This window comes from Manihot esculenta, chromosome 4 (assembly GCF_001659605.2).
Source record: "Manihot esculenta cultivar AM560-2 chromosome 4, M.esculenta_v8, whole genome shotgun sequence".
Lineage (NCBI taxonomy): Eukaryota > Viridiplantae > Streptophyta > Magnoliopsida > Malpighiales > Euphorbiaceae > Manihot > Manihot esculenta.
The window spans coordinates 3,871,405-3,884,926 of record NC_035164.2 but is presented as its reverse complement, the minus strand read 5'-3'; the positions used below and the strand labels follow the sequence as shown (position 1 = coordinate 3,884,926).

General features: G+C 35.5%; 1 protein-coding gene across 2 annotated transcripts; it reads right to left on the bottom strand.

Moving 5' to 3' along the window:
* Positions 1–213: 213 nt before the first annotated feature.
* Positions 214–5,541, bottom strand: LOC110613039 (protein ALP1-like). Of its 2 annotated transcripts, none has more exons than XM_021753951.2 (3): positions 5,332–5,541; positions 5,049–5,232; positions 214–1,616 (listed from the first exon to the last, which is right to left on the bottom strand). In XM_021753951.2, exons 2-3 carry the CDS (start codon positions 5,185–5,187, stop codon positions 574–576), a joined length of 1,182 nt encoding a protein of 393 aa, XP_021609643.1. In that variant the 5' UTR covers positions 5,188–5,232; positions 5,332–5,541; the 3' UTR covers positions 214–573. The 2 variants fall into 2 exon arrangements, with proteins under 2 accessions (XP_021609643.1, XP_021609642.1); XM_021753950.2 differs by having other exon boundaries at positions 5,049–5,236; positions 5,332–5,540.
* Positions 5,542–13,522: the final 7,981 nt, after the last annotated feature.

Genomic DNA, 13,522 nt, shown 5'->3' with positions numbered 1-13,522 from the left:
ATCATTTTATTAGTTTTACTCATTAAATATTTTACTATTTTATCCTTAGTTGATCTCTCAATTAATTGTTTAAAATTTCAAAGACTAAGTATATTTTTCAAAAAGGATGAATTAATGAGTAAATTTTCCTATATTACAAGGATCAAATAGTAATTTTTCCTTCTAAACTCAAGTAATGGCAAAATCAGAGGATTGAGATAGGAGATTCCCATAATAAAACCAGAAAGATGATGTTCTATTCTGGAGAAATTACCAAAGCCTGTAGGAGTCAGAGAAAGTAGAAACTCCTGTGAGCAACTTATGTTCTATCTTTGTAATGAATGTCTCTCAGAGAGTTGTCCCAGCCATTTTCATGAACAATGCCAATAATCCACCATTTTAGCTTTGGCTATTTACAATTTCAAAAAACAATAATAATAAAAATATTACTCTTTTAAAAAATAATAAAAAGAAAAGGAAGCTGACTGCATCTTTAATAGCCTGCACTGATGATCATATCTCAGAAACACTCTCCAACAGTTAAAACTAACTCCTTTGGTGGCCAACCAAACTCTTCAAAATATAAAATGTTCATCAAGGCAATTTTCCTGATAAGTATGAAGACAGCTTGTCCCTCAGATACACACCTTTTACGTCGACAGATTCACAAATCTGTTGCTGATAGTCTGGATCATGCTTGTCAGACAACGGAATATCACTCTGCGCCTCATCTTCCAGATCAATGATTATGTTATGGAGCAAGCAGCAGACTAGGATAATCCTCGGCAACCTATGTTTGTCAGGTCTCCACATCACTCCATGGATGATCCTCCACATCTCCTTCAGCCTCGCCAAAGCTCGGTTGGCTACCATCTGAGTTGCAGAATGTCGTTTATTGAACTCGGCTTCTGCTTCTGAGAGTTCTTTCGCCTTGTATGGAACAATAAGATATGGAAGTAGAGGGAATCCTGCATCTCCAATGATATATTCCCTTATTTCTGATCCTTCAGAGAGCTCTAGTTTTTTCCCATTCAACCTTTCTCCTCTTTCACAAAGTTTATGGAAGTTCGAACTTTGAAACACTGTCGAGTCTTGCATTTTTCCCGGCCATCCGGCGACTATGTCTAGGAATCTCATCTCGGGGTCTACAACTGCATGCAAGACCATGCTGTGATTCTTCTCATGATCGAGCCACACATTACTTAAAGGATCTGAGGAAGACAGCAGCATCATAATGTGAGTGGTTTCAACTACACCACAACAATTAGGGAGGCCTTGTATTTTTTCGAACTTGGATTTTATTTGTGTCATTTCTGATTCAGTTGAAGGCCACTTTAGGTGTTGAAGCCCCTTTTCTTCCAGGGCCTCGACAAAACGCCAGGTTACTTGGGAGACAGTTGAGTGGTTCAAACCAAATGAATCAGCAACTGTCACTAGTGAATCACCGGAACTCAGCCTTCTTAAAGCTACAGCTACCTGATCATGCAAAGACAAAACCTTGCCATTTAGAAACGTAAAATCCCTTGATTTTGCCGTCATATCTTCCTTCACAAGTGAACATATGTAATTAAAAGTTTTCCTGGTAATCCTGAAAACTTGTTCAAACCTGTCCAAACTCTTTGATGGAGATTGAAGACCTGCAGGTAGGACAAATGAGGAAACAGAATTACCATTCTTAAAGGAGTAGCATTTTTAATGGATTCCAGAATCAAGCAATTTCGATATAAAATGCCAACAGATTAACCATTTAAATCAGCAGAGTTTTGTTGGATCCCAGAGTGCAGCAAGCAGATTGTTGGATCAATAGCATGTTTATTGGATTCCAGGTTCATGCAACTTGAAAATAAAATGTCAAAAGCACCTAAGCATTCAAGATTACAGGTTTCTGTTTTGGCATCCAATAACTAGCATATGCAAAAAGCTTAGAAAGCAAAGTAGAAATCAAAAGCATAATATGTTTCCGAGGGAGTGGAGAGAAGAATATATGAGTAGATTCATTGACCACAGATTTGCTACCTTGCATTGTTCAGCTATGGTTCGTCATCTACAATAATGAATCAGTTGAACAGTCTCACAAAGAACTACATTCATCGTCATTGATGGCCAAGATAACCAAAACATATGTATCTAAGAACACGATTTAAACATAGCCATATCCATCCAAAAAGTTATGGAAATACGTCATCATAATAAACAACATATGTATTCTATTATGAAAGGAAGAACAAGAAAAGACATAAATTAACAATTGAAAGAAAGAAAATATAAAAGCATTTGGAGAAGAACTCTTAAAAGAAGTTAACACAAGGCATGCTATAAAGGGCCTTACTTTTTCTATTTAGTTTTAGGGAACAGATAAAAAGAAGAAGAAAAAAAAAGAAAATAGAAGTCTCTTATTTTCTCTTTCTTTTGCTCTTAAGAGCAAATCCAAATAAATGTCGTCAGAGTGAAGCGCAGACTGTGTTATGTGCTTGTGCATTTCCCACATATTCTGCCTACCACAATGGAGAATCTGATGCCACAATAAAGATGGACATACAAAGATGAGATCTAAACAGCAAGCATGGTCAAAATGTAGACCTCAAAACAGAATCACTAGCAAGGAACCCATTAAGGATTGTTAAAAGCAAAAAGTTAAAAAAGAAAACACACTCACATACACACTTATGGGGGAAAATCATGAAAGCAAAAGTAAACTAAGGACAGGGCAACAGTATTAGAATCTTATTAAGGCCAAAAGACGTTTAATTTCTGGTCATGTTTATATGAATGCTTTATGAACAATAATACAATCAAGATCACATGAAAGATCTGTTGGAAATGTTTTATATTTGCATTCAACAGCACCCAAATGTCAGTTACTTTTTAACATGTTGGGGAAGTTTAACTTGGTGCACCTGTTATATTTTTTCCGTAACCTGAAGGCCAGCATGCTCGCAGGTGTACAACTAATAAATGGTGAACCAGGGCAAGATAAATTTCATGCAAGTATTGATTGGCAGTCATGCCGCTATAATAATTTCACCTGAGTTGGGTAGGTAGGAAGAAAAAGAAGCTGATCAATACATGTATACATACAAACTCATACACACACACAAGCTAACCAATATTACCTATGTGCATACACACAAACACGCGCGCACACACACACACCACACACGCACTACTCAGTATTATGACTTATGCAGGTAAGTGATCTTGTGATAATCAAGAAAATTAGGAGCTAGCTTATTCTTTCAGTAATTGACCAAAAGATGATCTAAGTTACTCAAACAGCTGGGTCACACGATAACTGGGACTGGATTCATCTCTGTCAATCTTTGGGTTTCTGAAGTTCCATAATCACGTAATATAATTTACATATAAACCATAATACATTGGCTATTCACATAAAGCACAAATTTGCCCTGGTTAAATGATCTATAAGCACAGGGTTCTTTGAAAATAATCATCTCCACCCTGGGCTGCTAACCAAAACCAGTTAAATTCCAAGCAATCAACAAGCAATTGAAATTAAATGTTTGTCAATTCGTTAATGTGAATTTCTTCAGGTAGTCTTTATAACCCTATTTCCAACATTATTAGACTTTCCTCCCCATATGAGAATGATATGATTTCTAACCTCTGAATACACAATTTTAAATTATAAGAAAATCTCCAGACTCACCAGGCATTATATAACGATGTATATCTGATATCAAAAAGGAAGAAACTTGTAGAAGGCAAAAGACATTATCCTAACACTTCAACACCCTCGTCTAGCCCTTTAACTTCCACTAACAAATTCCAGGCTGACAATACATTTAAACAAATCAAAGATATCTTTATCAGCAAACTATTCTAGTAAAGCAAAGAGCTAGAATTTCTCCAAGACCAAGTAGTAGTTGCAACCAATTGCATACATAAGATATAAATTAAAATATAATAAAGCTCAATAGCAGATCTGAGCAACTGCCTAAATGCCATTAGTTGAGCAATCTGCAGCTGATTGAATGAATTCCAGCAACACAAATAGCATTTTGAGACCTTTTACCACTCCATTTTTTGTAATTAGTATTATTTACAACCAGTTCACTGCCTAGAAGCAACATCTCTATAAGTTTCTACATTGAAATACTGCTAAAGGGGATTTTTGGGAAAACAAAAATCATATAAAAGATGAGCTAGAAGGTAATCCAGCTTATAATAAAAATATTTGTGATGCTGTCTCCGTTTAAGCTCTTAAAGACAATGCAAGTTGAGTACCGCAAAGATAATGAACTTCATAACACGAATCCGTTAGAGCAGCTCAAGACCCATGACCCCCAATCAATAGGCAGGAGCTCTAGCATGTCAAGAACTTAGTTTCTTCAACAGATTAATAGTGTTTGTTTAAAAAGAAAATTCTTTTTTCTTCTTCCTTTTTCATTTCCAACCACTGTGCTTTTTGTAAAAGTATACTGGGAGGTCTCAATTGTATTAGTAGAATACATACTTGAGTTGCATTCCTACAAACACAAGCAAGCATTAAGCCAATGGCATATGTCATTCTCCTCTTGGATTTCAGCAGTGGCAGACCTAAAGGGGGGACTGATAGGAGCTGCCACCCCCTAAAATTTTAATTTTTACATGTAAATAGGTTGAATATGAGTTTATTTCTAATAAATTACCACATTTAGCTCCCTTAACTAATCATAAAAGATTGATTTTAATTATTAAGTGGCACCCCCTAAACTTAAATGCTGCGTCCATCACTGGATTTCAGTACAAGACTGGCTTCAATTACTACCAAAACTATCCCGACTCTTATCATTTCCCTCATTCGAAAAGGCAAACGAAAATGTTAGGTAAGAAGAAACTCTCAAAAAACCAGATTAGGGATCTCTTGCAATGTATTGACACAGAATTTGAATAAAAGCTGAGACACAGAGCTAATCAAATTAACCAAAATTATATTCAACTCGAGAACTGAATTCAATCGAGAATACAGTTAACAAACTTCATATTCCATGATCAATAACAGCAATATTAAAACATCCAAACAAGAAACACAACAGATAAAAGGAACAAAATTTATAAAGATAAAATACCATTAATGCTCTTGGAGAATTCATCCCACCAATCCACAGACCGTTCCTTCTCTGCAGACCCAGAAGCTGAAGCAGAAGCATTCTCTTCGGTCCTTTTATCTGTTTTTCTCCTCTTTTTGTATCCCCTTATAGGACCCATCAAAGCTTACACGAACCCAAATCAAATCCAAACTGAAGAAACCCACTAGCTTCAAACAATTGAAAAGAAAAAAAAAATCGAAGAAACTAAATTAGAATCAACATAAGAAACAAAACCCATGATTGATAAAACAAGAATACTTACCAAAGTGACAGAGAAATCAGAAGTGAATGATAAAAGAGATAATGGGTCGTCTAACATGCAATAAAATTTCATGAACAGGCAAAGTTAGTTGCAGTAGTATATTATTTTTGGGTGTGGTTTTTGAAGCATGCAAATAAAATGAGAAAAATAATAATAATAACAGAGAAAGAAAGAGAGAGCTTTGATGAGATGGGAAAATTAAAAAAAAAAAAAAAGAGAAAGATAAATATTTATATGTACACAAAGAAGCTAAATCTATGTGCCAGAAGCCCAGAACATGTGGGCAGGTCTTTGTTTTAAGACAATGTGGCCACAGAAGACAAGCCATACAAACTTTTTTTTTTTTTTTTTACTATATATAAATATAATTTTTACTCTAAATTTAAAACTTCAGGATTCTTAAAATGACTTGAATGCAAAACAGTTAATGCTTATTGGTCTTTTTTATTGACATTTCATTTTAGGAAAAACACTAAATTTAATTTTTTTTTATTTATATTATATAATTTAATAACGCACGTACAAATTTAGTCTAATGATAAATGTATATAAAAATAAATTTGAGAGATCTCAAGTTTTATTTCTTAAATTTTTATTTCAAAAATAAAATAAAATTTAAGGACAAATTTCATCTTTTAACTTAATTGGTTTTTGGTTAGAGAAGTTAGCTTCAAGTGTTTGGAGTATCTATCCACATTAAATTATCTTTTTCTCATGCTTTGTATGCATATAATGGTGACTTTTTAGAGTCAATTTGTTGTTAAAATGAGATAAATATCCATTTTCCCTATGGTGGATATGAAACAAATCAAACAAACCAGGGACTATTTTGTACTTTTAGTAAAAGATAAAGCACGTATGGATTTTCTTTTTTATTAAAGAAAGCATCAATCAATTAATAATTTTAATATTAAAAATAATGCTTAATGCTTAACAAAGCCAATATTTTAGTGCTTTTTTTTTCATTATAATCAATTTTTTTATAATGATTTTAGCTCAATTTTTAATTTTTATATTAATCATAATCAATGACTAATTAAAGTTATTAATATATTGTTGATGTGGCATTAATAATATTATTTTATTTATTTTTATTAACATGGTACATTCTGAATAGCATAGGATATTTTTGGGTATTTCATCCGCAACAACTCTAATGGAATAAATTTGACTAATTATAATTAGGTGTGGCATGAATTTGAATTTAAAACATAATATCTGTTGCGGATTGAGATCGAGTTTGAATGTTATAAATAGATTATTCACTATCCAAACCCATTTATATAAATAATTAATTTAATATAAAAAATATATTAATTAAAATATATAAAATTAAACGAGTTTGGATTTTATTTGAATAATAATAATCGGATTTGGAACGAGTTGAAGTAGTTTAGATTAATTTTTAATCGGGTTTAGAACGGATTCAAATATTGTTAATATAAATTAGATTTGGATAGATAGTTTATATTAATTTTTAATCAGGTTCAGAACAGGTTCTAATATTGTTATTATAAATTGAGTTGGAATTCCGATAGTTTAATTTTCGCGAATATCTTATCCGTTTACCTCTTTAATTATATACAAATAAAAATATTTAAAATTTTTTTTTATCAATTATAGTTAAATTTTAAAATTTTAGTTAAAATATTATTCTTGATACAATAAAATTTAATATTTATTTTTCTTAATATGATAAATATAAAAAATTTTCAATTTCTCTCGTATATTTTTTATGTACTTTATGAAAATTATATTTGAAATATATAAATTTTAATTTTTAAAATAAAGAATTCATAATGGAATTAAAAGGTGGATAGAGAAGTCCAGAGCTGAGTAGTATTCACTTCAAATCAAAAAAATTAATCGAATTGAATTAATTTAAAATTTTAGTTTAGTTTTTTATTTATTTCAATTTGGATTTTAATTTTAAAAATTTTGGTTCGGTTTAATTTTAATCAGAAAAAATTAAAAAATATAACGGAACCGACCAGTGATAATAATATGTTATTTTCAATAATACAGAGAAATTATATCATATTAAAATTAAAATATTTTAATTAAAATTTTTTTTAAAGCAAAACTACTTATTGTATTAATAAAATTCTATCATCAAATAAAGAGGGATATCATCTCAAACAGAAAGACGATTATACCTAATAGATTCTCTAGTCAAAGTATGAGCAGCTAGAATAGTATTAGGATGAACTCATCTAATAGAAATATCAATTCTAAAGTCTAACAAAAATTCATAATTATTCAAAATCAAAGATAATCTGGCAAAGATGCTCCTCCTTATTTCTCATCTCTCGAGCATAAATCATTAAAATCTTTTGAACAAAGTCACGGAAGAGAGCTTCTACAAGATAAAACTCGAATAAGGTTCCAAGACCGACGTCGTTATTGCGATTCCGTAAACTCATAATAACTAGTAAACCTCCAGTGGACATGACCTTCCGAAATAACTGAATCAATAAAATTTGGAGAAAAACCAACTACAGAAACACTGACACATGACTTTTCTACATTAACGAAATGCCTCCTCCCAATCATTATCTATTGACTGAGAAGCAAACATCAAAATGTAAAAAACTACGAAAAAATTACATATGAGAACTAAGAGTTTTTGTTTCCATCAAAAATAAAATGTCTGGCTTGTAACTAGTAGAATTGCCGAGTCATCGGCAGTTCCAACACAGGACGATCATTGCTTTCGGCTCTTTTGACCTTTGACGGGATGAGCCGCTTCGATAGTCAATTGACGCAGATTCGTCTTCCATAGAGAAGGCAAAAGAAGAAGTTAGATTTAAAGAAGAGGAAAAGGCGAGAGTATCGAGTTACAGAAGGAAACTTGGCAACCAAGTCAAAAGATAAATACTAAAATTAAATTTTAAAATACTAAAAATAAAATGTAAAAAATAAAAATTTTATTAAAAATTGAAATCGATTAAATTAAACTGAATCAAACCAAATTAAACCGGTTCAGTTCGATTCAATTTCTGATCAAAATCAGTTCAATTTTTATAAATACTAAAATTTTGATTTTCAATTTATTCAGTTCGATTCGATTTTAAACCGAACCGACCGAATGCTCACCCTACCCTCGTCCTCCCTGCCTTTCTCTTACTGTCTATCTCTCCCTACACATCATATCTCATCTTCTCTCCGCCTGAACATAGAAAAACTTATTATTACTATATGAATTTCTAATTTAAAATTTAAAATTTTGCCAATTTTACAAATAAATTTCCTAAAAAGAATATTTGTAGAGAAAGAGGAAATTTTATTATTATGATATTAAATAAAATAAATTTAAATTATTAAAAATAAATATTTATTTTTTTAAATTTCAAATTAGTTTGAAATAAAAATAATGTGTTCTTTATAATTTCATTAAATCAACTTTTTAAAATGAATTAGAACTGATTCAAATTTAATAATTTTTATTAACTTGAATTAAGCTAATTTAATTATTTCTAACTGAAATAAACTTTTTTGACATAGTAAGGAAGATATTAAGCTCTTAAACAAAGTCACGAGGTCATATAGCTCTAGCAGCATCAGCTTGCAAGTAGTAACAAGTCTCCACAGAGGGCGGTGTTTCTAGAATTTGTATAACAAGAGGGCCTCCAACCGATGATTTCGCTAAGCAATCCGCCACAGAGTTAGCCTCGCGAAAGATTTTCCTGAAATAAACTTTCCATGCATAATCCACCAAGGTCTTAATATCAGAAACTAGATTCCTAACTCGGCCTGCTCCTTCTAAGTTTTTCTCAATTAACTTGCACAAATTTTCATCCTCTATCCCAAGCTGTCCAAAGGCCCAGAAGAATGCCCAATTCAACTCCTGTATAAGTATCCAAGGCAGATTCATAGTCAAGAAGCCCATCACCATTACTATCTCTAAAAACCCCAGCACAACCCGCAGGTCCTAGACAACCCTTAGCTGCACCATTTGTATTTATAACAATCCATCCCATATCAGGAGGGGACTAAGAAATGAAGGTGGTGGACAATCTAGAAATAGTATAACCCACTCCTAAAGTATGTTTCCAAGCTTCAGTATTCTCAAGAGTCTGCTATAAAATAAAATGCTTGGACACAGGCGAGTTCTGAGCTGGACTCTCAAAGACCACCTTATTTCTTCTTTTCCATAAGTACCACAGTCCCAAAGGAAAAATAATATTCCATTGCTGCCCATCCATTTGGGTGTAATTAGACTTTAAATTAGCAAAAATTCATTCAGTAGAGTCAACAATGGTGAAAAAATGGGGATACAAACTAGAGACATCAACACTAATTCAAAAATCATTGGCATCTCTATAGTCCCTAAGTAAGTGGAAGATATTCTCCTGGCCAAGATTACGTATAGGACAAATACCTTGAGAGGTGAAACCCCTTCTAATTCTCTCCATATTTGTCATAATCTTCTTGTGGGCAACCTGCCAAAGAAATATAGATACTCTTTGAGGGACTTTAAGTGTTCAAATCATCTTCCATCAAGGGTTTTCATTACCACCATCGATTCCATGGAGAGTATTATAAGCTGAGCGAACTGTAAAATTGCCCTTAGAACTCTACTTCCATGACAAAGAGTCAGTATTTGCAGCAACATTAAAAAGACAAACCGGCTGAATAAATTGCAAAATATTATCCAGAAGTAAATCTTTCAAAACATCCCAATTCCAACCTGTTAATGGAGACCAAAAGTGCCGCACACTAACGATAGCCATCAAGTCATCCATGGGAATCAAAGCAAATTGGGCAAGAGGCCCTATGGAAAGCCAGGAATCCAACCAAAAATTCGTAGAAGATCCATTTCTAACATCCACCATAAGACCATCCTTAATACTCCCATAACCTTTGCAAAAGGCTTTCCATATATGAGATGAGGAGGCTGCAGCATTAGGGGTCCATTAGGATTTGCCCTATAAGTATTTTTTAGTGAAATACTTAGTCCAAAGGCAATCATCATTCTCCATAGTCCGCCAAGTCAATTTTTCCAAAAGAGCTTTATTCATAGTAGAAAACTCACGAATCCCCAAGCCCCCATTGTAACGAACCGAAAACTGGACCGCTACCGGCGCTAGGATCCAGATTGGCTTAAGGCCGCCGGAACCCGTAGCAAGTCTAACATACATCCTATCACCTGGTCAAATCCCATACATGATCAAAACATTAACATAAAAACTTAAACATCTTATGTAAATACTGAGCTTGACCTGTATGCTACATAACTGGAAACATAAAAGAACCCCCTACTAGCGCCCTCAACAAAAGCTCTAGCTGGGTCAACATACCATACATCAAGCTGGGATCACATCCGATGAACCAAAACCTAACCTGTGCATGCATCAAAACCATAAGCATAAGACCTCCACTAGAATCCTCATCAAATACCCTAGCGTGGTAAACAATCACATGCCACAAGTTTGGTTCAAACTCAACTCAACATTTAAACATATTATACATCATGTACTAAAAAGGGACTAACCAAGCCTTAGGGCCAAGGACAACACTAATCCATAAACATAACTCAACTTTACGTTACATTTCATTACATTATCTTGCAATACATTACATCAATTTTACAATACATGTCCACACTAAAACACTAATCTATTACATAAGCATGACATTTACCCTTGACGTCTTCCTGGACTACCTCTGACCTGCAAACCTAGGGGTTAGGAGAAAGGGGTGAGCTAAAAAGCCCAGTGAGCAGAACAGAAAAACAACAATAAATCATGCTTTCATGGAATGCATCACAACACAAACATTTCACATCACGGATGGACATGACCACCAAAACTCCCTCTATCTGAAACATATCATAGTGCCCGGCCCTCAAAGGAGCTCCTCAGGACTTCTGTAATATATCATAGTGCCTAGCCCTTCGGGCTCCTCAGGACTTCATTATGCCCGGCCCTCGGTGGGGCTCCTCAAGACTTTATTAACATATCATGGCTAGGGCTATTGGGGTCGCCTTGGTCCATCCACATCAATAATAAATTATGCAATGCAGCATATTTGTGATCTCTAATGCAAGCAACCTACTACATATACATGGTATTCATGATGCGTGAAACATGCTAAAAACATTTGAGTTAGTTCTACTCACCTCTGGCAGACGCTGAACTGACTCTGCAACAGCTAACTCTGCTGGCCTCCTCGGTCCCTCGGGTCTGATCCTACACAGGTGGACTCGAATGAGGTGCCAAACACACTCTAAACAACTCATAAACAACTCCCAAAAAACCCCCTAAAACATCCTCAAAACATGCATAGAAAACAACCAAGAAAAGGCTGGACAGGGCACTTTCGGCAGCACCTTCGGAGGCCGAATGTCCCTTCCAGAGCCGAAAGCCATGCAGCTTCAGGGGCACTTTCGGCGGCCGAAAGTCCTTCTAGAGCCGAAAGTCTGGCACCTTCGGCGGCAGGTTCGGTGGCCGAAGCCTCTCACAGATCCGAAAGTCCTGGCCTTCGGGGGCACGTTAGGCGTCCAAAGCTGCCTCCCATGCAGGTTCAGCAGCCGAACACACCTTTGGCGGCCGAACCTGATTCCCTCTGAACGACAGGTCCGAATCTGTCTCAAGCCAAACCAAACCCAAAACAACCCAAAACCTTACATGCTCTCTCCCAAACATGCATACACACTCCCACATGCATAAAGGGGCATAAACTAACTTAAACCCCAACACAAACATCACATAAACATACATTGAGCATAAAACCCACATAAACCCTAACATGCATATCTACCCATACCCAAGCATTAAAACTTCCTTAAAACTTACTTAAAACTTTATTAAACATAAAGGAAAGCAAGGATCTACACTTACCTCTTGAAGATCGAGCGTTGGTGCGATCCTTAACTTGGAGATGGGAGGAAACAAACTCCTTGGGTCTCCAAGCTCCCAAAACTTGATTTAAGCTTTAAAACTTCAAGACTCAAAAGGAAACTCATAAAAACTTGAAGGATTTGAAGAAAGAATATGAAATCAACCAAAGGAGGACATGAACACACCTGAGCTCGAGAATGGGGAGAAAACTCGCCCATTTTCGGTATGGGGGCCTTTTATAGGTGGCCAGTGGCCTAAGCTGTCTCCACAGCTCCACCACCTTCAGCAGCCTAAGTTGCCTCCTAAACTAACCCATGTTCGGCGGCCGAACTTGAGGTTCGGGGGCCGAACTTGAGGTTCGGCGGCCGAACCTGGTTTCTGCCCTCAAAGCCTTCGGAGGCCTAAAGCACTCCCAAAACAGCCCCATGTTCGGCGGCCGAACTTAAGGTTCGGCGGCCGAACCTGGGTCCTTCCTCCTTGGCCTATTCTTTTCAAAACTCCATTTCTTTTTCATTTAAAACCATAAAATCATGAGAAAACATTTTGAAGAAACATTTTAGAAACACATTTTACCCCTCTAGAAGACTCTGGCATCTTCAGAATTCCATATTCCAACGGAGATTCCACCGGAAGGTAGGGATTCTGATGCCGGAATCTAGCTGGGTATTACATTCTTTCCCCCTTTAAGAACATTCGTCCCCGAATGTTCAACAAACAGGCAATCGCAAATCATAGCATCAAGCATACATAAACAAGCAAGCAAACAAGCAAGCAAAACCTAAAAACCTCCCTCTTAAAAGGGATACGGTACTGCTGGAGTATGAACTCCCGGGTCTCCCAAGCGAACTCGCCCATACTGGCGATCCCAAAGGACTTTCACCATCGGGATTGCCTTGTTCCTTATCTTTCTGACTTGTGTGTCAATGATCCGCACTGGCTGCTCAACATAGGTGAGACCCTCCAAGATCTCCACTTTTGGTCCTTTAAGAACCTTACTTGGATCTGACACGAACTTCCATAACACAGGAACATGGAAATCCGAATGGATTTTTCCCATCGAAGCAGGTAAATCTAGCTTATACGATACATTCCCAACCCTCTGCAAGATCTTGAAGGGTCCGATGTATCGTGGAGCTAGCTTACCTTTCTTTCCCATAACGGATCACCTCTTTATTGGAGACACCATAAGCAATACCCCAACCTTCTCCTGAACTCCACAAGCTTCCGCTGCGCACTCTGATCCTTTTTCTTCTCCCTTCTTCTCTACTAAACTGACTTCTTCTCTAACCCTCAACAGGTAGTACCCGGATCTCAGATCTATCTTGGAAAACAACTGGCTCCTACAAGCT

Coding starts and splice junctions, on each gene's coding strand:
- LOC110613039 (XM_021753951.2), bottom strand. CDS start 5,187: ATGGGTCCTATAAGGGGATACAAAAAGAGGAGAAAAACAGATAAAAGG. Junction 1,617..5,048: donor ATTCTCCAAGAGCATTAATG/GTATTTTATCTT, acceptor TCCTACCTGCAG/GTCTTCAATCTCCATCAAAG.